This window comes from Sardina pilchardus, chromosome 7, assembly GCF_963854185.1.
Source record: "Sardina pilchardus chromosome 7, fSarPil1.1, whole genome shotgun sequence".
Lineage (NCBI taxonomy): Eukaryota > Metazoa > Chordata > Actinopteri > Clupeiformes > Clupeidae > Sardina > Sardina pilchardus.
The window spans coordinates 9,258,937-9,285,564 of record NC_085000.1 but is presented as its reverse complement, the minus strand read 5'-3'; the positions used below and the strand labels follow the sequence as shown (position 1 = coordinate 9,285,564).

The 26,628-nt window shown below is 39.8% G+C and overlaps 4 protein-coding genes and 3 non-coding genes across 9 annotated transcripts; 1 reads left to right on the top strand and 6 right to left on the bottom strand.

Annotated features, from left to right (window-relative positions):
* Window positions 1-126: 126 nt before the first annotated feature.
* On the bottom strand, window positions 127-3,389 carry ognb (osteoglycin, paralog b). The gene is made up of 6 exons (XM_062540663.1): window positions 3,145-3,389; window positions 2,465-2,546; window positions 1,916-2,080; window positions 1,601-1,803; window positions 1,420-1,512; window positions 127-932 (listed from the first exon to the last, which is right to left on the bottom strand). The coding sequence occupies exons 1-6, from the start codon at window positions 3,316-3,318 to the stop codon at window positions 765-767; spliced, it is 885 nt and encodes a 294-aa protein (XP_062396647.1). The 5' UTR covers window positions 3,319-3,389; the 3' UTR covers window positions 127-764.
* A 2,553-nt stretch (window positions 3,390-5,942) lies between these two features.
* si:dkey-42i9.4 (uncharacterized protein LOC492503 homolog) lies at window positions 5,943-7,199 on the bottom strand. Its single transcript, XM_062542146.1, has 3 exons — window positions 6,977-7,199; window positions 6,708-6,869; window positions 5,943-6,588 (listed from the first exon to the last, which is right to left on the bottom strand). Exons 2-3 carry the CDS (start codon window positions 6,823-6,825, stop codon window positions 6,239-6,241), a joined length of 468 nt encoding a protein of 155 aa, XP_062398130.1. The 5' UTR covers window positions 6,826-6,869; window positions 6,977-7,199; the 3' UTR covers window positions 5,943-6,238.
* Window positions 7,200-10,227: 3,028 nt separating this feature from the next.
* dnase1l1 (deoxyribonuclease I-like 1) lies at window positions 10,228-21,050 on the top strand. Of its 3 annotated transcripts, none has more exons than XM_062540660.1 (9): window positions 10,228-10,608; window positions 15,031-15,202; window positions 15,774-15,862; window positions 15,986-16,072; window positions 16,372-16,484; window positions 16,633-16,745; window positions 16,838-16,995; window positions 17,305-17,401; window positions 20,038-21,050. In XM_062540660.1, the coding sequence occupies exons 1-9, from the start codon at window positions 10,589-10,591 to the stop codon at window positions 20,230-20,232; spliced, it is 1,044 nt and encodes a 347-aa protein (XP_062396644.1). In that variant the 5' UTR covers window positions 10,228-10,588; the 3' UTR covers window positions 20,233-21,050. The 3 variants fall into 3 exon arrangements, with proteins under 3 accessions (XP_062396644.1, XP_062396646.1, XP_062396645.1); XM_062540662.1 differs by lacking the exon at window positions 20,038-21,050 and adding an exon at window positions 18,245-19,656; XM_062540661.1 differs by lacking the exon at window positions 10,228-10,608 and adding an exon at window positions 13,924-14,022.
* Window positions 21,051-21,566: 516 nt separating this feature from the next.
* rpl10 (ribosomal protein L10) lies at window positions 21,567-24,609 on the bottom strand. The gene is made up of 6 exons (XM_062540659.1): window positions 24,512-24,609; window positions 23,649-23,707; window positions 23,263-23,370; window positions 22,854-22,992; window positions 22,202-22,364; window positions 21,567-21,794 (listed from the first exon to the last, which is right to left on the bottom strand). The coding sequence occupies exons 1-6, from the start codon at window positions 24,532-24,534 to the stop codon at window positions 21,639-21,641; spliced, it is 648 nt and encodes a 215-aa protein (XP_062396643.1). The 5' UTR covers window positions 24,535-24,609; the 3' UTR covers window positions 21,567-21,638.
* Window positions 22,010-22,143, bottom strand: LOC134088316 (small nucleolar RNA SNORA70). Its single transcript, XR_009939953.1, has one exon. It is a non-coding gene; the product is annotated as a small nucleolar RNA SNORA70 (small nucleolar RNA).
* On the bottom strand, window positions 22,588-22,721 carry LOC134088313 (small nucleolar RNA SNORA70). Its single transcript, XR_009939951.1, has one exon. It is a non-coding gene; the product is annotated as a small nucleolar RNA SNORA70 (small nucleolar RNA).
* On the bottom strand, window positions 23,478-23,611 carry LOC134088314 (small nucleolar RNA SNORA70). The gene has a single exon (XR_009939952.1). It is a non-coding gene; the product is annotated as a small nucleolar RNA SNORA70 (small nucleolar RNA).
* Window positions 24,610-26,628: the final 2,019 nt, after the last annotated feature.

Sequence of the window (26,628 nt, the reverse complement as noted above, 5' to 3'; positions counted from 1 at the left end):
AGTTTACTTCAGTTCAGATGAAGTGAAGTGACAATGGATCATTTTCCTGATCTTTTAGATTGTTAACATTTAATTTGTGTATTTTAAAACTAATATCTGTAGCGAAACCAAGACAAGAGTAGACACTTATTAAGGCACTTCAAGTTTTATTTAACATGGCCCAAGTTATATGGTCCCTCTTGGCATACACATGTCACCTCAACAACTGAACCCAACCTAAATTGAACCTAAATGATATGTCCGTTCAGACAAGCCTCAGTATTGGTAAAATTATGGTTACAATAACAAAAATAGTACAATAATAAAAAAAATGTAAAGCGAAAGATACAGTTCTGTGAATTGTCTTAGTGCGAAACAATATTAGAAATAAGATCCACATCAAATGCTTCTGAACAGATGTTTAGGCCTCTGTTGTCAAGTAAAATAACAGATGCAATTCCATATTAGGCGGATCAATAACCATCCCAGGCCACACCACAAAGACACTGGAAATAAACTTATACAGGAGTGTCTTGCCAAAGATTAGTAGCTGCTATTTCAAGTTATAAAATCACCTGCTTATACACATGCTATTCGAACATATAGCACATAATGCAATGACTAATACTTGTAAATCAACATGCTTACTTTCGATGTCATGTCACACTATGACCATTTTCAGCCTTTATTCCTTCAAAAATAATACTTACGTTGACACTGATCCTACCTAGAAATCAGAGTAGAGGAGAGTTACTGTCTCTCCTCCCCCCTCTGTCACCTGACTACTAGTATAGTCCGAATGGTAGAGACCGTAGGCAAATGAAGCTCTGTGGGTACTTGGCCAATTCAACAGGGTTGTTTTCCAGTCGAATCTCTTCCAAGTTGTACCTGATGTAGTGTGTGTTGTTGCCCTTACAAAATGTCTCGTCAGTCACAGATGTTATGTTGTTGTTCTGTAGCCCAAGAGAACATAGCTCAAAGTTAGACAGAATTTTATTCTAATCACTTTATTAAAGATGCTGTCAGCAATCGTATGCAATTTCAAGCCCATAATTTTACTTGGCACATTCAGTAGTCATTTCGTCATAACTAGCTGCAAATTCTGTGAGTACACTGTAAAAAAAACCCTGGTCTCAGGGTCATCAGGTAGCCCATGCTCGGAAAACTGGAAACAAAGTGAAGAGAGCCTGTCTCCTAAACAAAAACGAAAGCCTGCTAGGAGTTTCTCTGGGAATATTCAATGGGAGGGATGAGCTACCTATCTGATGTGTTGTTTGGTCCTTGGTTAAAATATAATGTACATTGTTTTGGGCTAATGTGTCTGTCAATAAATGCAAATATAAACATAAACATGAACAAACGTGATTTCCGGCGTAATTGCTGACTGCGGCTTTAAGGCATACTTATAGTCTAAACTGTGAGTGTGGGGCATGATCTCACCTGTAGATGCACAATGTGCAGAGACTCTGGCAGCGGTGGGACTGCTTCAAGTTCATTATTGGCCAAGTAGAGATATGCCAGTTTGGGCAGTTTCTGCATGTTAGAAAGAGTGTGGTTATTTGGATATTTGTTACACTCATCAGATTTATATCCTCACCTCTTGAGGAACAGGTCAACTTACCTTAAAGGCTGTTGCCTTTACACCTTTGGTTTTCAGTAAATTGAAATTGGCATTGAATACAGAGAGTTTTGGTGGCAACATCGGCAACTTGGTTAGTTTGTTTTGAGACAGTGTGAGCTCTTCTAGGTTGTCAAGCTTTGAGAACGCGCCATCATCGATGTCAGAGATGAGATTGCCCGTCAAGTCGATTCTCTTCAGGGTAGCTGCCGTTGAGAAAAAAAAAAAAAACATGTTTTGATATGGGAGGAGACCGATTAAAATGATCATTGTTCTTAATCTTTAGCATGTTTGAGGTTGTATAGGATTATTGGTCACCAATGTCAGCAAAGTCTTTATTTGTTATCTTGGTGATCTTGTTGTAGCGTGCATAGAGATATGCAGTCTCCTTCGGCAGGGCAGGCACGCTGGTCAAATCAGGAGTGACCTCTTCACAGTACACTGATCCCGTCAGGCATACACAGAGCAGGCAAGTGGGAAGCTCTACAGTTAAGTAAATGAATGACAAAGTGAAACATCAAAGCCAGACTCTCTTAGAAAAAGACTCAATATCAATATCCTGTCATGCGTTCAACTTGTTCAGTGTAACACAGTTTCATTAGTGGATCACGAAAAAACTGAATTTGTAATATAACTGGACATTCAATCCCAATGCTATTATCAATTCATATTGAATTGGTCTCCTGGAAACCCAAGTCATTTTAGGAGGAGCTTTTGTCCATTCATTGGTTTTCTTGATAGACAGCACATTGAATAATTTCCGAGATTGCAAAATTGAGGGAATCATTTAAACTACGAGTCCTGCTTAAATATTGTTAATAGGCCTACTGATTAGAAACTTAAAGTAGAGCCAGAACTAGAACATACCCTCATCGCCTTTAGGACCTCCATCGGAGACACGGTCCAGATCACCTGGGCTGTCATAATCTGTTGCTGTCACAACCTTTTTCTGTTTAATATGATCAGAGGAAATGGATTTATCACACCACACACCAGTCCAGTGAAACAGGAGACGCTTTACCCCTGAGGACATTTTATTAGAAAATGCTGCCCCCTGAATATGCACTGCAGTATTGATACTTAAATATACATTTAAAGTACTATTTAATCTCATTTAAAAGTAGTCACATAAAATATATATATATTGTAGATCTTAAGTGAGCCATTAAGAGAATTAGGTCAGCATAATTATAAACGTTCCCCTTTGGTAATCAGTCCTTGTGATTCCGTCCCCATGTTTCCACACGGGATGTTTTGCTGACTTTTTCCATCTTTGCTGCTGCAGACTTTTCTGTGAACGATCATTTGATGCTCAATTCACACAACAGCCAAAACAGACAGCTCATGTGAAAACCAAAAGCACATCTTTGCAGCATATGGTCATATGTTTCTTTTATAGTCAGAATTCTAGTATATTATTGTTGTTTTTGTATTTCCCCCACTAATTCCAGTGGTTTTCATATGGAATTGACATTGTTTTAAAATTTCAATTAATTGCAACAGCCCATGTATCATAAATTAAGAAAATGAAATATAAAAATCACTACCTTTGGTTTTTTAGCTTCCATGAAGAGTCTGTTGTCGAACAGTAGTTCATCCTTGTTTGTTCTGAGAACCACATCTTTGCGATGATGGGACTTCAGGGCACTTTTTCCCGTTGCAAACAGCTGGGAAGTGCACAGAAGTATAACAGAGAAAAACAAGAGCTTCAGGTCCATCATCCTCGGCAAGAGTAGCTGTGAGTGAAGAGACAGGACAATGCTGCAGCTCTGAGCGAAATGAGAACCTCCTAACAGGTTCCCTGGACCAAAACAGTTGAGTAACAGTTTGCGAAAGTAGTCTTAACCCCCTGTGTGCCGTCGTCTCCAAACGTGCCGACAAGATTGCACAAATAATGAAGCTGTGGGGGTTTTGTCTGGCAGCATTTAGGCCAAATGCAAGACTCACATTACTGCAGTGGAATTTTTAAGGTCTATGACTCCTTGTTTTGGAACTGAGTGCCTTATAGTTTTAATATACTCAAATCATGAAAATGTGGTGTGACACTGCCACGTTTTGTTTTTGTAGAAATATTATGAGGTATAGAGGTTCATGTCAGGACATAAAGGAGTCTGGGCGCCATGTGCCCCCTTCTGAAACTTTACTGCTAGCATAGTGGAAATATTGATGGAAGAATGTGACATTTTGATTATGCATAGACAATACAGAAGGAAAATATCTATGTGAAATGACTGGAAGTTTGCAGTGGAAATGTAGAACGGAGTCAAACAGGAAATTATCATTTGGACAGGAATTTTGGATGGAATATGTGTGTGCTGAGTGAAGTTAGGAGGTTGAAAAGGAGAAATAAATGAGATGATTTTGTTCTGCTTTCCACTTAAAAGGATATTTTTCTTACGATGGACAGTGGACTGATAATGTTTGATGAAGCTCAGCTGATGTGTACACATCCCAAACCACAGTTGTACTTTTGATATTCATATAAGAGAACCATACAGTATATGAACAGTTATACCATTTGGCATGTATGTAAAACTCTTACATTAGGGTGAAATGCCTTTTTGTGTGGAGCTTTCTGAGAATTTCCTAGCTCTGAGAGACCCCCCACCCCCACCTCCCTCATCCACAGTGAGTCACACTGGAAAGGGCTGTGTGTGCTACTTGCCATACTTTCCATAGTAGTAAAAGTATAATACAATTTCAGCTAAAATGTCTGCGATAGAAAATGCAAACATGGCATCCACCAAATGTGTTTCACATTTGCTTTTACTGTGGCTTTATGGAAGGACTTGGTGGTCTCTCTGGGACTGAAGAATATCACTTGATAGTTTAAACAGAAGGCACTGTCTCATCATGAATGGCTTAAGTATTAGACAAAATAAATAAATAAATAAATAAAATCAAGGGAACAAATCATGAAAACATCCCAAAGTCTCAGTCTGACGTTAGTCAAGGGGGAAAAAAAACAACTCACATTCTCACTAGCTGAACTATTGTTTTGATGTTATCTCTACTTAATATGTCTGCGAAACACAATCATGCCCTTCCAGAGAAAGAGTTGTAGGCTGCCAAAATACAAGCATTCATTAATCAGACACCAATTATACTGCAGACAATTATACTGATACATGCTTCAGGTGTATTCTCATAACAGCAGCTGTGTGCTGCAGTCATAATCCAGTCATAGTCCCACATAAATGTTTTTAACAGATGTTTCAAAGTATTTGAAAGCAAAACTTGACTAGGCATTTATTTAACTATCTGAATACAAGAATATTCGGTTTGAGAACAATAACAGTCTAGCAAAAAAGACAATTGCTTTGGCCAAGGGGGAAAAAAATAAAGCACACATGTTAAATCTGTCTGCATCTGAAATATTACTAAAGCACATTTTGAACAAATTCCTTTAGAACTGGCCAACTGCCCTGAGGAAGTGTTTAGCATAGTTAGACCCTCAGTGTTGTCTGTTTTTGGTACAACCTTTTGGACGGGCCTCAGCCGAAATTATCTATCCATGGTTCACAAGCATGTTGTTTTTGCAAATAGGAGGAAGGTGTTATGACCCCTAACAAATACTTGTTAATATATTACTGAAAAAAAACAACCCACTGGAGACTAGAATTCTGCCTGTACATAATATTATATTATACATAATGCAATTGGTGTTTAAAGATGAAAGGATTACAATTCTATTTTTTTGACAATTTAAAGGATAACATGTACTGAGTTTAATATTGCGTTAAATATACTGCAGCATGTCATAGCTACCACAATCATCTCCCAGGAAAGTGCATACTGCTGCTTTGGTCAGGCCTTCAACAATCCAACAGCTTTGTAAATTGTGTAATGCTTCCCCCTAGAGGATTGTATTTGAATGACTATCTATGGTTAATTTCAATTGACCAATCTCCAATAATTGTCAGGGATGGCATTATTATTATTAGGAATAGCTGTCAGGTATAACTGTTGAAGTTCAGATATTTCCCTGATGAAGTCCTATCTCTGTGAGCTGCCAGATATCCTAAAAATGCAACCCCATTGCATTTACATTAGCAGTTATGTCTGGGTGTGCATATGCCTCTGGTGACTGGCTTGTAATCATACAGACACATCGTTTATGAAAATGCATCCATAGAATTTGTTAATTTGTGTTTGTGTCAAGCCAGATAGAGGATGCTCTGCCCCAGTAGTCTGTCTGGTCATGGTCAGACTGCACTGTTTGAGCTTGGACTTCTGTTGACCTACATTTAAAGCTGGTAGTCTAATCTATGGGTTGAAACCTTTACTCCTAGGACGTCTGTCCTAGGCCTAGCAATATAGAGAATAATATACAAGTTAACTGAAATTATAGCTTTTGAATATGACACATTTTATTATAAATACAGAAAATAGTTAATTTCAAGTTTGTAAAATCACATAATGACTGTGCATTGCACAGTAACTTATACAATACACTTTCACATGCCATGAAATAACCAAATATTTAAAAAAAAGAAAGGAAGGAAGGAAAGAAGGAAGAAAGAAAAAACACTAGGCCTAGGCTACATCCTGATCCATGATTTCAAAACATCAAATGAAGTAAGATTTCTTGTGCGTAAAACATTTCAACAAAAATGAAAAGAATGTAGGCCTATAAGACCATTAACTTGAAACAGCCATTATGTTAAATGACTCTGAGGGACTTGTTCGTCCGATTCTGAGTCCATTCTTGCAGCTGACGAAGTCCGTCGAGTCCGAAAGAGCTGGTGTTGGTGGAGTTGATTCATAAAGAACACAAATGGATCCGTCTTCTCCTATGCGATATGACACCTCATAAGGGTCGACCCACAGCGTTAATTCACTAGGAAGTAAAGAGAAAAGTTGCTCGACGGTGAGCCCAACGGTGCAAGCCGCTCTGCCTATCACTGGGTCCATTTTATGATTGATTCGGATGCATCTGTAACCAGATCCTTTGCAAGGCGCTTGGGGAAACCAGTGATGTTGATAGTGATCTGAAATGTATGACACTGACCGTTAGATTTCAGCACAATATGGTTTGTTTGCTAGCCACGTCCATAGACAGAAGGCTTGGCCTATAATGATATTTTCCCTCCAGAGATTTTCTACTTACCGCCCAGAGCTTCCTCCAGCGCCAAACTGAACTGCTCCAACTGGTATTCGGATAGTAATCTAGTGGTTCTTAGCAAGCTGGCGATAAAGCCCGAAGCAGCGGAAACTTCCGTTTTCATTTTTTCCCTCAAATATTTCTCATCGGGTGTTGAGATACGTTGACCTGTAACGTTGAAAATAGGCCAAGGTGTTAAAAACAATACATGAATTACCTATGTGTAAACCAGAGTAGAAGTGGCCTGCTCACTGCGGGCCAAATGACGCTCGTACCTCTTCCTTTTGTCCACTTTGATTGTAGATCGGAGTATCTTCAGTCTTGTTGATGGAGTTAGCCTATCTAGATGTATCAGATCGCAAAAGCGGTAAAAAATAATGACGTTCTTTTGTAGTAAGATTTAAAAAATAACCCGCGCGTTTCAGGAAATAAAAACAACTTCTAGCGCTCGATGGGCTTTTCCAGTGTTAAGAACCTTGGCTGGTAAACATTTGGCAACGTCACAAAGCCTATCACGCTACGTCATATAGGAAAACGTCATAATAGTGATTCTAATGTACACGCCCTCCTAGCTCAGGCTGTTTTGTATTCACCTATGACAGGGAGGGGGTCAACGACATTGGCTATATCAAAAACGACATTGGCTAGTTTAATGATTAGATATCTACATCTACTCTACCACTAGGCCCTGCGTCTTATAAATGAATCAGATAAATATAGCATAATGTGTTTGCCTGTCCAAAGGTTTCCAGATTTTCAGAGCGCTTCAGTGATTCTGCTGTGCAGGTGTTTGGAGTTAGAGAGTAGCAGTAAGCCTTATTAACCAGGGAAGAGAGCTTGACCTTTGAGATGTGTAACTGGCAGGTGGTTGTTGTTTAATCAGCATAGGATTGTTGTCCTTGTGGTCTGTTTTTATAAATTAGCGAATTTCCATGGATTAGAAGGCAGATGTCCTGTATTCTAGGCCTGCATTTAAGCTACTCTTATCAGATAGCCTACTGTAGCTATGTTGTGTCCCAATGTCTGCACCTTACAGGAAAGAAGAAGTCAGTGGATGATTATAGACATTGTAGCGGTCTTGTTATTGTTCAGAAGAAATGTAGCATCTTTGGGACATTCAGTTATTTAATTAATTTTTATTACAATTATTGATTAGTGGCAAAATCACATGTGAATGGCCTTTCAGTTTTTAATGTTATGTAAATGCCAATAATCTATCTATCTATCTATCTATCTATCTATATATATATATATATATATATATATATATATATATATATGTATATATATACAGTGCCCTCCAAAAGTATTGGAGCATGCTTAAAGTTAAATATAAAATCATATTTTGGAAATTGATCTTAATGCCTTAAATGAAACAATGAGGAAATATTCAACCATTAATGACATCAATTTTCTTTGTGAATGAATAGTGTATTGTAAATAAATAAATGTTTTCCTTAAAATATAGGGGGTCATAAGTATTGGAACGGCCATGTTAAATTCCCATAGAGGATTTTTATTTTTATTTTTAAAGGCCATTCATGGATCCAGGTCACTATGCACCCTGATAAAATCCCCTTGGCCTTTGGAATTAAAATAACCCCACATCAACACTATACCTTCACCATATTAAGAGTTTGGCATGCTTAATGTCAGTTATTAGCTGTTAGCTAATTAGCTGGTTTTATTCTCATTGAGCTCCATCCAATCCATTTTTAACCTCTTAAACTGTTCCTTTTAACTTCAAAATTAGAAATATGCAAAGAAATGGACAAAAATTACTACCTCTAATGATATTTAGAGGTAGCTCAATCAAGTGGAAGATTGCCTAAGTTAAACTGTGCAGCATTATTGTGATATGCAAGTAATATTAAAGTGTAATGCATGCCCCCTAAAATATGTTTTTTGAGCTGTTGATTGATTGAAATTACTCATAAGTGTGACCTACACTATTAGGGTTAATATTGACAAAAATCGTGTTTCCCGAGAAAAGTAAAATTTCATATGATTTTGTATTGGAGATATAGCTCTCCGCGCCCTCTACAGGTTGAAACATGGCATGGCATTTTGGTCCAAAATGCTATTGGAATGCTGACGCAGTCCTGCACTTTTCTACCAAGACTACGTCACCGGGTCTTTACAAATCAGGAATGAAACGCCCCAACACCTGCTGCCCTGATTAGCCTACCTGTGATACGCCATGTCTGCAGCACTCATTCCCAGATTGACACAAAATCACCTGGTTGATTGGCTGCAGCATTGCTGCACTACCTTCCACATTTCAGAATGTCCTGCCCATTTTGAAAGCCTTTTTCAGAAATGTGAAGTGGGTGGAGTTATGGGGTGAAGTTACACTTTAAAAGTTGCTGCAAATGAATTACATTTAATTGAAATCAGAGCAACACTGACATGACAACAATGACAACATTCTCAAAAATAGCACAATGTTTTCAACAATCCCTCATTTCTGATGCTTAGCAGCCATGTGTTGACTTTTTGCAGTCTGGATAGATCCGTCGGTGATCTACCACATGAAGGAGAAACTGCAATTGTTCTTCAGAGTGTGCTTTGCATTTTTTAATCAGAGCCACTCCTCTACTGGCATGGTCAGAGCTGTGGCTTACTGGTTAGGGCTTCAGGCTTGTAACTTAAGGGTTACCAGTTTGATCCCTGACCAGTAGGAAAAATGTGGGTGGGTGGGTCCACAGCTGAAGTGACCTTGAGCAAGTTTATTGCCATGATTTTGCTCTTGGTATCTTGGTACACAACACAACTGCAAGCAAAGCTGAACGAGGAATGGTGAAGGTGCCTTTTCATCAAGCAGTTTTGTGGCACATATTTGGGGTTTCTTGGATACAATTGTTTGAATGTTTTAATGAAGACCAAAAAAATGTGCTCTAAACCCAAACAATAATCAAGGTGATCATCAATAGAAATATGTATTGATTCCACCAGGAAAGGTAAATCTTTCCTGGTGGAATCAATTCACTTCCATAAATTGAGAGGACAGCACAGCACCTACAATCACCATGACACACAGACAAAACAAAAGTTAAGTCAAAACAAGATCATTTGAAATAGTAATACAGTGACCAAATGTTTTATATTTCATTTAATCGTTTAAAATGTTCTAATATACACGTCTATTTACTGGCAGATATAGGCCTTCGCAACATAGCCACGGATGTGATGGACAACTTAAGAAAGGCAGCTTTTAGTTTAAGTTTAAGACTTTAAGTTAAAGACTTAAATTAAGACTTAAATTTCCCTCAGTGTTTATACAAACCAACTTAAGGAAGTAAATATGTGAAGTAAATATGGTTGCCATTTTCAATGTTATACCTTTATAAAATTAAACACTGGGCGTAAAGGAGGACCCTGTTCACCTAAAACCAACGAAAATGCTCTACTCGCAACATTACAATGCATTCTGGATGGTCATCTGCAATAAGAGACGCATTCTACAGTCAGTTTAGCATCAACATGAGTTTATTATTCTAAGTGAACTACACTGTGTTGTTTTAAAGTGTTAAAGACCTCTAATTGCTTGTGAATAATCTGTGGGCATTGTACTCCAAAATGCAGGTGTAGATGATCATAGATTTTTTGTGCCAATAGAAAATAAACTAAAAAGAAGGATTTAAAGTGTGCGAACCTTTTCTCTACTTTAGATGATCATAGCCATTATGTGAAGACAACTGAAACTGTCATGGTGAGTAGTGTTAATTGGAATGAGAAGTTGTAAATCTAATAGCCGGTTGATTCTTTCCTCTTTGTGTGTTTTATTGTGTAAAGGGCACAATGACCTCCTCAACCCGAGTTTGGATTATCGACATGCTTATTGGAAACAAAGATGAATCATAATTGTGTCATTCGTCACAAATTCAATGACATGCCACTGGCAAGGGTGAGTCAATTTAGTCATTCAATGTTTTTATAATAATAATAATAATAATAATTAAAGCTGCGAGCAGCAATGTGGGGGCCAAGCTTTGGAAATTTGGAAAGACAACCCCCCCTCCGCCCCTCCCCCTGTGACCACCATAGAGGAGTATTTGTGTGCTTTTGTCTGGGCTTGAGAGAGAGAGAGAGAGATGAAAGCGTTACTGAAAAATGAGCTGACTTTCTGTGATTATAGCGCCCCCATAGTGGTCAAAAGACATGACATGGGAGAGTGGGCGTGTGCAAATGGAACCCCCCCCCACGACCACCATAGAGGAGGGTGTGTGTGCTTGTGTCTGGGTTAGAGAGCGAGAGATATGAAAGCATTAATGAAAAATGAGCTGACTTCCTGTGATTCTAGCACCCCCCTAGTGGTCAAAAGACATGAAATGGGAGAGTGGCCGTGTGCAAATGGAACCCCCCCCCCCCCTACGACCACCATAGAGGAGGGTGTGTGTGCTTGTGTCTGGGTTAGAGAGCGAGAGAGATGAAAGCATTAATGAAAAATGAGCTGACTTCCTGTGATTATAGCACCCCCCTAGTGGTCAAAAGACATGAAATGGGAGAGTGGGCGCGTGCAAATGGAACCCCCCCCCCCACGACCACCATAGAGGAGGGTGTGTGTGCTTGTGTCTGGGTTTGAGAGAGAGAGAGATGAAAGCATTAATGAAAAATAAGCTGACTTCCTGTGATTATAGCGCCCCCCTAGTGGTCAAAAGACATGACATGGGAGAGTGGGCGTGTGCAAATGGAACCCCCCCCCCCTCGACCACCGTAGAGGAGGGTGTGTGTACTTGTGTCTGGGTTTGAGACAGAGAGAGAGAGTGGATGTGAAGAAAATAGGCAAAATTAATTTCTATTTTTTTTGTTTTTGTGTGTGTGTCCTTGGGATGTGTTCCTAAGTCCACTTACCAAGTTTGTTGTCGATAGGTGAAAGTGTTGTTTATTATAGCGCCCCTAGTGTTCAAACGTCACCAAATTTAGTGTAGGTCCTTCGGATGTGCTCACAAGTCCACGTACCAAGTTTGGTGTTGATACGAGAAAGTTTTACTAATTATAGCGCCCCTAGTGGTCAGAGTGCACCAAATGTATTGTACGTCCTCAGGGTGGGGTCCCAAGTCCATATACCAAGTTTGGTTTCGATACGTGTAAGCATCGCTGAGATATGAGCCTACTTCCTGTTACTATAGCGCCCCCACAGTTGTCAATGGGCACCAAAGTTGTTGAGGCTTCTCTTAATTGGGTTCTGAGCCCATGTTCTAAGTTTGGTCTTGATACGTGAAAGCCTTGCAGAGATATAGGTTCACTTCCTGTGTGGCGGCTTCGCCGCCAAATTGGATTGGCTGTTACAGGCGAGCACTTCCGTCAATTGTTTTATAAAGCAATGCAATGATAAGTCATGGTCTGAAGATTGTCTGTGCAAATTTTGGTGAGAATCGGATGAAATCTCTGACCTGTGAAACTTTTTGAAAGTTTTGATCTTGGTCTGTTGGTGGCGCTACAGTGTTTGTGGAAAAATCTTGTTAATTGGTGGGTGGGGCTATGCCTTTTGCGTTAATACACTGAGCAAGTTTCAGCTTGATAGGTCTAAGCATTTTAGAGTTATTTGCATTAATGTTGTTGAAAAATGTATGAATTTTGACCTGTTGGTGGCGCTGGAGTTTTGGGCTCTGGGGTCTGAAAATTGAGGTATGTGGTCATTGGCTTAGGGAGAATAAGTGTACCAAATATCCCAACTTTTTACTGTATGGTTCTTTGGTTACATAGAGAATAGGTTCACATGCTGTTTTTTGGTGCGTCACCAACTTTGATTGGCTGTGACAGGCAAACGCTTATGAATATTTATTAACAAAGTGATAAGTCTTGAGTGGCCTTGTCTGAAGGTCATGTGTGACAAGTTTGGTGAGAATCGGATGAAATCTCTGACCTGTGAAACTTTTTGAAAGTTTTGACCTTGGTCTATTGGTGGCGCTACAGCGTTTGTGGAAAAGTCTTGTTAATTGGTGGGTGGGGCTATACCTATTGCGTTAATGTACTGAGCAAGTTTCAGCTTGATAGGTCTAAGCATTTTAGAGTTATTTGCATTAATGTTGTTGAAAAATTGATGAATTTTGACCTGTTGGTGGCGCTGGAGTTTTGGGCTCTGGGGTCTGAAAATTGAGGTATGTGGTCATTGGCTTAGGGAGAATAAGTGTACCAAATATCCCAACTTTTTACTGTATGGTTCTTTGGTTACATAGAGAATAGGTTCACATGCTGTTTTTTGGTGCGTCACCAACTTTGATTGGCTGTGACAGGCAAACGCTTATGAATATTTATTAACAAAGTGATAAGTCTTGAGTGGCCTTGTCTGAAGGTCATGTGTGACAAGTTTGGTAAGAAATGGACAAAATGTGAGACCTGGGTAACTTTTAGAAAAATTCAGCCTGACCTGTTGGTGGCGCTGGAGTTTTGGGGTTTGTTGTCTGTAAATTTAATAGATTCGGGCAAATTTGAAGTTGAATGAGTGTGCCAAATTTCAGAACTCTGGAGTGTATGGTTGGCTGGGAAATGGGCAATGTGTAATAATAATAATAATAAGAATACGTACAATCACTATGGGTTGCCTCGCAGCTTCGCTGCTTGGCCCCCAATAATAAACCATGTTACTGTTACTTTGATCAGCCCGGCTGACCAAATGTAAACAGTCATAGGGATGATAGACCAAAGTGTTTAGCCCTGTTTAGGTTGTCTTACAAATGTTGGTTAAAAGGATCCTTGAAAGCCAATATCTACTAGTTCAGATGGTATTACTGACAAGTGTATATACAGATAAAGGCTTTCCACTAAATGATCACAGGCAAATAGTTGACCAGAGCCATGGTAGAAACTAGTGACTCATGTCTCCCAGACATAACATGTTATTTACCACAATCCCATATATCTGTAAACTCATTGGCCATTTTGGAAAGTCAGCCTGTTTCCCTCTTTTCAGAAAGCATTTTGTTTACCTTCTGATCAACCTAGGGATTGCCATAACCACAATTATTGTTTCTTATCTTGATTTAGAGAGAAAGAGAGAGAGAGAGAGAGAGAGAGAGAGAGAGAGCGATGGAAGTTTGTCTGGAAGAGTCAAAATGTGACATCAGAAGTGTGTTAATATTTATATGAACGATATAATGATCTCAGTGCAGTACCCATTTGTGGGCTGCACCTACTGCTGTAAAGGGCGGTGGGACAGCAACTGTTCTACATTTTTAGAAACATGTTGCCCCTCCCTTGCAAGGAGAGCAGAGTGGGTGGGGCCAAAGAGCCAACTCAGGGAGATCAACAAGGAAGCGCGCAGCTCAAAAGAAACATTTAGCTTCTTAACTTTCACAACAGATCCCTCTCCAGAAAGGTAGAGTAAACCATATTTGATCCCACATTGAGTATACTGCTATCAGGCAAACGGAATGGCTATCTTTTCTTTCTTTACTCAGTACTTCCTCTTTTTTACCCAGTTTTCTACTGAGTGGAAATTTTGAGTATAGTTGAAACATCCAAAGAGTGAATATCTACGTAGCAACCATGAAGTGGTTGTTGTTATTGCTGTTGCTTTAATCTGTCAGTTATAAAATGACACTCTTAAAACACACACTTGAAATGAATGTGTTGGAACAACTTGCGTTGTTTTAAACACATTTCTGTGTCAATATAGGACAGTTTCTGTATTGTTTCCCCCTATTTGTTTCACAATATGTGTTGAAAATAACACAACTTGTGTTGAGAGCATCACAATTTGTCTTGTTTTTTTTTTTTTTTTAAACACAACTTGGTGTCCAGAGAGGGACAACAACTTCATTATAAGAGTGTTCTTTGGTTAAGTTGCATTTGCTTAGACAGCTCTTTTGATAGCTTATGGTCCACATGTCAGGGCATATCACCTCTCAGGAATGTATATCTAAGTCAATAAGTGCTGGCTTGCTGACAATCTACACATAGCCCTTTTTCCTCATTCTATTGGGTTCCTTTGATTTTCCTTCCCATTTAAGGATAAAGGCAATTATTATCTCCTTTAAGTGTGCTGAGCACCCTGCATCATTTTTAGAATGAACTGACTGGTTGATTGGATAGAGTAATGGATTGTTCAAACTGACAGGGAACTACGATGCTTGAAAAATGGGCAATGTGACACATTTATCTGAGGAACAGTATGATCTTGCTCAAACAAATCAAATCTCCCTCAGAAAGAGAGACTTTCCTCTGAAAAGAAAAAGTAACAGTTACAATTTTTGTAGGCCATGTCCATGCAAGGGGAAAATGGCCGCACATCAAGTAAACATGCCCTGAATGTATTTCAATCGTGTCCATGCTAATTACCATGTCGCTAGATCTCAGAGATGTTCTTTTCTGTTGTTTCATACAGCGCCATCATGCTTCTGACAGCCAATAAAAGCACTGGGCCTCGGATTACTCTAGCACTGTTTCTTGCATGCTTCCTATGTCCCGTTTTGGCCTTCAAAATATGTGCATTCAATGTCCGAAGCTTTGGAGACTCTAAATCATCCGATGCCACGGTCATGCAGACTCTGATTCAGGTGAGTGATAACCCACCCGACCCATTAGTGGTATTTTCTTCTTCTTCTTCTTCCTCTTCTTCTTCTTCTTCTTCTTCTTGCTGTTGTTGTTTTGAATAAATTAATGAATTTGAGTATTATTTTATGATTCACCTGAGTTTTCAATGTAATGGTTTACAGCTGTTCCACTGATGTATAGATAGATGAAGACAAATGAATGAAGGGACTTTCTGTTCTTAAGAAATGTGACATTTAACGTGATGTCCAAGATTTTGTCTGACAAAAAGTCATCATGATCATGCGTAATTAATCATGATTCATGATGATGTGCCAACCGTACTTAATGCTTAAGATGATGAGTTATTTATGTATTAATTCATTAATGACAATCAGTGAATTCATGTTAAGTCATAATGATTCATGATATATTAATGGATCAACTAATGCGTAATTCATGCATTAATTCATGCATTAGTTCATGAGAATTCATGTACCCTTATTATAAAGTGTTACCGAGAAGGGAAAGCATGAAACTGAGAAACAGCTTTGCCAAAACTACTCCACTCAAAATGTGTGTGCAATGTTTGTGCAGATCCTGACTAGGTGTGACATTACCCTACTTCAGGAGGTGAGAGACCACAAAGGAAAAGCCATTCCCATCCTGCTTGCAGCACTGAATAGGTATTATGCCATCAGCAGTCAGCCACATGACACAGACCCAGTGATGGTTGGCTAAAGCTTGCACGTACAGTAGGCATCTGTTCCGTCTGCTAACCCCAGAGTGATTTCCTGTCTTCATCTCAGGTTTGACTCTAGACACACTTATGAGGCTGTGGCCAGTGAGCGTCTCGGTAGGACTTCTTATCAGGAGCAGTATGTGTTTGTGTACAGGTGAGAGAAGAGACTTCTGTGTCAGGACCACAGGGTAATATCTGAGTGTAAACATGATAACAGCATATGCTATATGTCGTCAATACAAATACACTCTTAAAATGAATGTGTTGAAAATAACACAACTTTTCTTTGACACATACTGTATGTCCAGATAAGGACCACACAGTTTGTGTTTTGTCTAACACATTCATTTTAAGAGTGCACTTATGTAGCCTACATATAAATTTATATTATCTCATCAAATGATGCTTCTCTCAACTTAAAAAGCTGTCCCTTTACTCATTGCCCTCTTGCAGGACAGACACGGTCAGTGTGAAAGATCAATATCAGTATCCTGACACACAGAAAGGAGACGAGGATGCTTTTGCTAGAGAACCGTTTGTGGTGTGGTTTCGAGCACCAAAAACAGGTAACTGTATAGTCTTAAGAGTGAATGCCATGCATCTCAGTGATAGTACAGTATGTCTACTTTGTGGCTTTCCAGTTTGATTGTATTAACTATTTAGAACGTTTAATGGTAATACGATCTGGTAATACAGAACTTCTTTTTTGAACAGTTCTGGGGGATTTTGTGCTCATACCACAACACACATCTCCTAGCAATGCCACAAAAGAGATCGATGAACTCTACGATGTTTTTGTAGCCATAAAAAGGAAATGGAGGGTGGAGGTAAGTCAGAGAATCTGTAGCTGGGATATATTTTCCTCTGTCCTTCCACAACTCAGACTGTCCTTTAAAGTCGATGATTGTTTATTCTGTAGAATGTAATGCTCCTGGGTGACTTCAACGCTGCCTGTGGGTACGTAGCGAAGAAGAACCGCAAGAACGTCCGCCTCTACACTGACCCTTCATTCATATGGCTGATCGGGGATGACGTGGACACCACAGTGAAAGAAACAACCACCTGTGCTTATGATCGGTAATATGACATACTGTTAATCTCCCGAATTTAGTATTTATGATGTTTGTAAAGACAAATAATAATGACCTCTTTCATAGGCCTATACAGTAATATAAGATATGGTCTGCCTTACATGCCATTTTATATTAAATGTAAAGGCAAGCTCTACCACAGATTCATCATGCAAGTAGATATTATAATGTATGAAATGACAATTGCTTACTCTGCTATAGGCTATATTTACAGAGCTTTTCCATATTGCTTCACATTTGATCAACATAACGTATAATTTCAAGATGCAATTAAAATCAATTTGACTTTCCTCAGGATCGTCATCCATGGAGAGAATTTTGCCCAAGGCATTGTTCCCTATTCAGCACGTGCTTTCAACTTCGCTAATGAGTATGGTCTGACTGAGGAGCAGGTAAGTGAACATTTTTGAAGGCCATTTGAGTGGTAAAGCTTCACCAAATCTCACGCTCAAATCCAGTCTCCAGTGAAATGAGTCGTGAAAGAGTACGGCTACATTCTCATTAAAATGGTGTTTAAATCAACATGTTCCACTTCTCAAACTCCCATGCTATCTTTTCTATGCTACTACTATAACTGTAACTTTATTTGGGGCATCTTTATATTTCAGTTATTTTCTCTCTTCTAATTTAATAATTGTGCAAAAACAAAAACAAACTACAGCTCTGGCTTTCTGTTGAAAGAGGAATTCTTCTGTAACACAGCATTTGTGTGCATCTGTAATATGATGGGGAATGTTAGACAAGAAAAGCCCTTTTTGAACACAATAGACCCAGTGGTACCACAGCTCAACCATCAGACCTTCTATGGAAATCTGAAATGGGTTATATGTCATTTCTTCTACAAACGCTAATGGGCATTTTGTACACCAAAATAAATCTGCTTTCTGAAAACCGAAATGAGACTACGCCACAACCAGTTTACCTTACAGTCCACATGGACAAGGAGAGTGAACAGACCCAAGACTCTCAATCTGTAGATATCCTGAATGGAAACATGTACTTGGATCCTTTTATCTCCCCCTTGTGAAACATTACCAATGGGTCAACAGCTGTGCCACAGTTATAAACACTTAAACGTCAAGTAAATCAATGATAGCCACATCCAGAGTGCACAAGTGAGCCGTTGACTCTCTTGAGGAGACTAGTCTGTCCTGTGGACGTGCCTTTTTGTGCCTGCTTGGCAACACGCTCAGTCACACAGCCCCTGCATCATATCACGGTTGTTCTCCACACAGGCTCTCCACGTTAGTGACCACTACCCCGTGGAGGTGGACCTCAGAGACGGAGGGCTGAGGGTAGCCCCGACTCCTCACCTCCTCCTCGCTGCTCTGTGTTTACTTATGACTTCGCTCGTAAGCACACTGAACGACTGAGAAGGAGAGAGACTGCCTGGACAAATGTTTTCCGAAGAACCCAATTTGACGGGTGGAATTTGCACTGAAGCTGAGGATATGCTAATGAATTTGAGGATGGATGCTGGTCATATTTTTGAAGAGAAGAGATATTTTTACCTTACGTTTTAAATGCACATTACTAGGATCCAAATACCTCTCAATCATTTTTTTTCATGGGTTTGATAAAATGCTGACTTTGAACTTATGCTGCTAAACAGCCTAGTATCAAGCACATATCAATACTATATGGAATTGTATTGTGTTGGTATTTAAAGGTACAGTGGGAAGAAAATGTGTTTGATACCATGCTAAAGTTGCCTAAAAAGAGGAATATAAAATCATCATTTGACAATTGATCTTAATGTCTTAATTAAAAAAAAATAGTCAAAATAAAACCTGATAAAGTTCCCTTGGCCGTTGGAGTTAAAATAGCCCCACATCATCACACACCCTTCACCATAGCTAGAGATTCAAAGGCCAAGGGAACTTTATCAGGATGCATAATATCCTGGATCCATGAAATAGCTGGCCTTTAAAAATAGAAATCTGCCTGCCCCTATGTTAACCCTATGTGTTAAATTCCCATAGGGTTACATAGGGGGTCAAATACTTCCTTCCCCTAGCATTTAAGGAAAACATTTATTTATTTACGATACATTCTTCAATCACAAAGAAAATTGGTGTCTTTGGCGGTTTGATTTTTACTCATTTTTTTAATTTGGCATTAAGATCAATTGTCAAATGATGATTTTATATGCCTGTTTTAGCATGGTATCAAATACATGTGCTTCCCACACATGAGCTAAGTATAAGGAATTTACAGTATGATTTACAAACATGTTTTGAGTGTTTAAACAGAACTGAATACATTATCCTTAGAAATGTTGTATTTTGTCTAGCATAATATTTTTTGGTGGCTTGAGATTGCACATAATGTTATGCTGACATTCGTAAGATTTCACTTGCAACAAAAAACACATTTATTTTTCTTCATAATTATAAATGTGTATATCTTTTTGTTTTATGCTTATTTTATTTCTTTGAATAATGGATTCTACATGTCCATGGAATTCAATACAGCCTGAATTGATATCAGGCTAGAGCCTGAATACTAAATACTGTGCACTTTTTCCATTACTTTCTATCTTGTTAGCCTCTTCAGTAAATCATCTATTATTGGAGAACAGTTGGCTAATCCATTGGCTTCTGCCTTCTGGCATATAAAGCGCAAATTCCATGCTTATCTATTTCCAGCACTGACTTGTCTTCTCTTATTGATGAAATGTGATGAGTTGCACAACTGTATGAAGACTGTAGCACTTATATCACTTGTATCACTATCAACGAAACGATCATTTTGTCATCTCCTATTCCTCCAAGCTTTTCTACTTTCTACTGAACCAACACGCTACAAAAACCTGACTGAATCAGCTAAAGAAACCTCCGTCTGATCATGAATCAGAGCTAGATAAAATGTTTTGCTGTGCATGTTTAACATAGACATAATTCCAGTAACAGTTCTAATACCCCATTTTCCTATTCTCTTGCCTACTCCTTTGCACCTCAGTCAGCGACAAGACATGTTGAGATTGGACTTGGAGCACACTGGCTGTAACTGTCGCATTTTTCTGTAGGCAGAGGAGGTGAGTGACCACTACCCTGTAGAAGTGGAACTGAGGGTGAGAGATCCTGGGGAGGGTCAGCAGAGAGTGATGTCCCCTCTGGTCAGAAATGTGCTGAAGGTCCCAGCCGCACTGGCCAGAAGGCTCATTCAGGGCCTTATAGACACCTTCTACAACTCCACGGTCCAGAATGTCACCATTGTGTAAGATATACTTGTGTTTTACACATGCAGCTGTGGCTAGTAAAGGCGCACTATAGCTTTGAGGTGATCCTGTCTCATGCTTGCACTTTAATGAAAACATACGTCATACCACTGTGTGTACTGTAGCCTATGAAGCCAGTATTTTCATATATATTATGCGGCCAACACTTCCCAGTGTCACACACGCTTGATTTGAAATGTGGGCTCTCTGTGCACAGGCTTCCTCTGACATGAACAGCGCACTCTGGTGGTAGACTTGGTTGGTTGTAGCCTACATGTTATTTGTTTAATTACAAGTTAAATTCTCAGAAAAGATGAGCACTAAAATCTTGCAGTATAGTATTCTAATTAGATGTATTTGAAATACATATTTTGTCATCTTTATTTTGCAGGATTGGAAAAAGTAGTTTGTAACAAAATACTTTGTGGGATTGTTAGAGCATTTAATACAAATCTGTCTCTTTTTTTCAAATAAGCCAAAATGTCATTGCTCACACACCATGACAATAGGCTATGCTTATCCCCATAGTCATTTATGTGCCATTTTTTCTGATGTTAGCAACGTCCAGTTAAATGCACAAAGATCATGTGACACACCCACAGACTGGGCTCCCTGCATTTGTTTTTATTTTGTCCCTTAAACTCAAAGGCCTACCATGTTACATGTTTGAAAAACAGTTTTGATTCAATACTTTGTGTAAGGTCTTCCTATAATATCTTCTGTGCCTTTGGACTGTTACAGCAGACCAGTCTACCTGTATCAGTATTCTGTGGAATGTTATTGATGCTCCAAGAACCTTTGGTGTTTTGACCTTTCAGTAATAAAATGACTTAAAAGTGTGGGTATTTTTGAATTTCCAAATGACTGACTTATTTTAATTGAATATTTTTTTTCACTTCAGTATTTCATTGTTACATTTCTCAAGCCAGTATTCAGTTTCCTTGTATGACCCAGATAATATGCAGCCCTGATTGTTTAGCAACGAGACTGCAATCCTTACTGCTATCTCACTTTACTGGAGTATCAGGGACGTTGGGAGCGTGTTCCCAAATATGCGTTTCAGCATGACTCTGCAGAAAAGAGCTTGAGGCAGTCAGGCTGGTTGCATTCGTTTTGTGCGGGTCATTCCAGTCCACACTTATTGGTCACATGAACAGCCACATAATTAATAAAAATCCAGAATCGTTTACGAAGGTTTGCAATCCTAGCCATAGACTGACTTCACTGAAAATCTTCCTCTGGGACATAGAACAATTACCTGAAGAATCACTCACTCTGCCATCCAAACCTTTCAATGTCACAAATTACAGCAGCTTCAAAAAGAAACAAGTCAAGAGTAACCAAATGATTTTTGTTTATTATTTATTGACTTCTTTATTGACCAGAGCGCACTCAAGATGCTGACACATCTATGCGGTGTGCAGAGCCTTCCAGCGCTTGAGGGGCCCGTGGCTGGGGATGTACTTCACCCCACAGCCGTCTGAGATCAGGCGCTTCTCTGCCATCATCTCGTCAAAGTCCTCGGTGTTGAACTTCGTGAAGCCGTACTTCTTGGAAATGTGGATCTAGAAGTGTGACAATGAGCATCAGAATTTAGGAAGGATCTCTGACAAGGTTCCCACACCACCTTCAGGGTGAACTCTAAGGACTTTAAGAACTTTGCAATTCCATCTCATCTGAGGACCCAAAGGCATATAGGCAAAGGATTTTTTTTACTAAAAAACACATAAATAAAAACCCAACACATGATTTCATATAACTTCTATGAAGAGAACTGACTAGTTGTCTCAATGGTCCCTTTCAAGGCTTGGCACTGCACAGCCAAGCGCATACACAAACCAAAGAGTCACTGTCTGCAGCCCTTGCACACCAGAAAAGGACAGCAACCAGACTGGTCGGCTTAATAAGCTGCAGGTAATCAACGAACACCACATCTACAAACAAATGCAAAAATGCGAAGTTTTAGAAATACCTTCTGGCGTCCAGGGAACTTGAACTTTGCTCTCCTCAGAGCCTCAATGATGTGCTCCTTGTTCTGGGCCTTGGTACGCACGGACATGATCACCTGACCGATGTTCACACGAGCCACAGTACCCTGGGGCTTACCAAAGGCACCACGCATCCCTGTCTGGAGCCTGAAGTGGGAGACCAAAAACGAGAGGTCAATGACTCACCCGATACAACAGTACAGAATCACCCATGTAGAAGGGTCACCCACACGCACAGAAATGCCACACGAGTAATAATCCTACCCTATAACCGACTAAGTGAACACTTGCATGTATCCTTCGTGTAGGCATTATTTTTGTAAGAGAATATATTACCATGCATCTATAGCACAACAGTACATAGGCTTAACATTGTATCAGTGGTCCCTTTCTCCGTCTAGCACTGCCCAGCTAGACACATACACAAACCAGAGAATTGCTGTCTGCAGCCCTTGCACACCAGGACAGTACATCAACTAAACTGGTCGGCTTAATAAGCTGCAGAAAACCAACATTCACCAAGGTGAACAGAATGAACTAACACACACACTACATACATGCACACATAAATAGGCCTTTGGATCTGGGTGTTAATGTACACATAAATAGTTTCCCCTGAGAGTGGGCCAAACTCACCTATCAGCCCCAGCACAGGACAACATTTTGTTGATGCGGATGACATGGAATGGGTGGAGGCGCATACGGATGTGGAAACCATCCTTGCCGCAGGTCTTCACCATGTACTTGTTAGCACAGATACGGGCAGCCTCAAGAGCTGGGGAAAGGGCAGATTTATTGGTTTAAGTTGGAAGAGTATGAACTTGAGGGACCACACATCATTCCACTCTACCAGCAAATGCAACTCAAAACAGAAGGCCAATATAAAGAGCTCTGATCTTACAACTCACTAAAAAAGGCTATTAACATTATTGCTGAAATCAACTGCGACACTTCAATTTCCTGAGCAACTCTTCTACCACTTAATTGCACTGATAGCTTGAGGATGGTTGGTTCTCATTTGCACACACAAATGGCCTGAACTCACCTTCTGAGGACAGCTGCTCATACTCGTCAGACACCATGTGACCGCACAGGGGGAACTCATCCACCTTAGCCTTCTTGCGGCCCAAATCAAAGATCCTGATCTTGGGATCTGTTAAACAAAGCAGTAAGTGTTAAGTTCATTAAAGGATTCATTCAGTAACACATCCAGTAAAAATAGGTAAACAGAACACTCAATTCAAAACTATTCACAAAATTAATTGTATCAGTGGTCCCTTTCTCCGTCTAGCACTGCCCAGCTAGACACATACACAAACCAGAGGATTGCTGTCTGCAGCCCTTGCACACCAGGACAGTACATCAACTAAACTGGTCGGCTTAATAAGCTGCAGAAAACCAACATTCACCAAGGTGGACAGAATTACTTACCAGGCACACCCCTACAGAAACGGGATTTGGGGTAGGGCTTGTTCTTGCAGTATCTGTAGCTGAAGAATGAGAAAATGTTTAAGTGGATGAAGGCCTACAGTAGTAACCAGTTCTGACACACTTGGGGGAAAAAAATGAAACTTTCAAGGAAGCCAAACTAAAAGCAGCCTTCAGCATGGATTACTTCATCTTACTCCATAGTCCTGCTGCTCATCCGTCACACCGTAAGTGCCATCAAAGGCTAAAGGTTGTCTAGTATCTTCACCATTTGCTAGAATTACACCGAATATATACGCTGACCTAGCTTTGACTTAATTGACTCCTCACATTACCATCCCTAAGATACAAGAAACAGCTAGCAATTATCTAAAGCTTCCACTGACTTTGATACTTTGTGGACTTCGCATTTGACAACATCGATGTTACAAGTGGTATGGAATAACGTCGACCCCACCATAAATGTCAGTCTACAACATCTACGAAAACCGAGTCTAGAAATAATGAAACATGCTTCATCAATTACTAGCCAAAAACTCATGTTACCATTGCCACCACCCTAAGAGGACCGCTAACATTAGCTTCCCCGCTAAATTAGCCAGCGAGCGAACCTGCTAGCAAACCTCATGCCAAAAACCTATTTGAATTCACCCAACTTCACTCGAAAGAAACTCTAGCCGGCACTTGAAGGCAAATATAGATCGTACACAAGGAACTTGTATGTCCCTTGATGACACAAAACATGTGAACAAAGAATCTTAAAGTTAGCCATACAGCTCCACATGGTCTGATCAGAAGGCCCTGCCATTTTCATTCGGCTCCCTACGTGTGTCTATGTGAAACCTGTAGCCAAGTATGTAACTCACCAGCGGGCTGGCCGGCGACCCATGGTTGCGGTCTGCAATAAACACACGATAAAGGACAATATTAGATAAAATAGGCACCAAAAATGTTGAAAATAGTGACAATTTCAGTATTTTCCCGAAGAGCGACTAGCGCCGCGATGTTACCACGCACTCACCTAATGGAGGAAAGGAAGTGTAAGGTACTTCCGCTGCGTCATATCATAAAGGCTGGGAAGGCAGCCAACCTTAAATGAAATCGTATTATATTTGTGTGTTTGGATGGTATATACATTTATGGAAATGATTCAAAATGACGAATAGTTTTACTGGTATTCAAAAAGATTTCATGGATTAAAAGAAAGATTCATTGTACGTAAACCGGAAGTTATCGGGGAGTTGTGCGGGAGTTGTAGTTTTTCTTTTCTTTTTAAAATTATCTTTTTAAGTTAAAGAGTTTGTTGCCTTTTCAGCCTTTTTCTGAAGTTACACTTCTGAATTCCACAACTGATTCATGAAATGAGCAATTATTTGGTTACAGGAATAGAGAGCATAGTGAACACATTAAACAAGATGGCATAAGAACTTTCAATGAAAATAGCACAAACTAACAACCATTTCGATTTTAACCCAGTAGAGGGAGACAGAGACCAGAGACAGAGAACAAGAATATGTTGCCATCGCTCCTTAACCTTATGATCTCATCCCTAAACTTTGGATAATGCAGAACAAATGTTTTAATGTAGGGCAGGGGCTGGAATCCAATGCCTCGCCGGTCTTTTGTTTCAACTTCAGTGCATTTAAAATAATCTTACAGCAAATGCAAAAAGCCTACTGGATATAATAATTATCACTTAATTTTACAAGGTCTTTTTTATTCAATCTTTCAGTTATCTTTGGCCTGGTGAAGTTGAGAATTAGTGTTTGTCACATTAGGTCACATACTGCCTATCTGAATGCTTTTCTGTCTAAATGTTAAACCAGATCTGGGATGACTGGTCAAATCAGCAACTACCCATAACTATTTTTCATGACTATGCATTATGAACATCATAGCACAATGTTGAAAAGAAAAGAACAGCACAGTAGCAATCAGTGTGGGTCTGTCTTTCTGAATGACATACAGCATCTGCTTTACTCAAACAGCTATGAAGTATCTGAAGTATTTGCAACATCTTCTTTTGCGTTCCAGGCTACAGTGGCAAGCAGGCATACCTTACATGGGAGTGCGGTAAGGCTCCTCCAGCCAGCCATCTTTATTATTATTTGACATTTGCTGCTGCACTGGAATTGGTCAAAAGATTACTGATTGCACAGTACACTCAGGCATCAAAGACAGCACTATATGTTCTTCAAACATTTACCCCCACATTTAAACCTAGAAGCCAGATCCAGTTCAGATTTGGGATAGATCCGGCTCTGAGATGATTTAGATCCTATTCCCATCCAACTCATTACAGGCCATTCCAGGGTCATAATATCTGACTGAGAACATTCTTTCCTTGATTTTTGCTACTTAAACGCCTGAATATGAGGTAAAGGTTCAGGCATTCATCGTATCTCTGTTATGGTAAATAAGAGCTTGAGGAATTCAACAGACTAAACAATCTTGTTGCCTTTTGTTGCAACTGAGGTCATATGATCTCATGGACCAGTCTCTCTCTACCTGATTTCCACTCCGACATTACAGCTCAGTCACTTCGACAATCTCTCTGTTTAGTGGAAAATCCCTTTAGAGGTATTTATATTTACTATTAGGCATTTTAGGTGTTTTTTACACCAAACGTTGGGTGATGCTTTGGCGCCTTAAGATATACGTGTTGTGGTTACGACTCCGTCACAACCACACCTCTCAGTTTCTCTCTAATGTGGCCCTCCAAAGGTGCTTTTGAGAATGTTGCTGTGAGCATGCTCCCACCGCCTGCAGCATGCGTGCTCGGCATCATGCAATAGACGATGGCGTTCACACACTACACCCATCTACCCCACCATCACGCAGCATTGGGCGGCAGAGTGGACATCTACTGAGCTCACGCCCTCCCTCCCCTGAGTTTCAGTTCCTGCCACAGAGCAGGGTGTAACACCACACCCAGTCAAGCCGTATGCATCACACTCTGATAGAACTATTTATTGTCACCGAC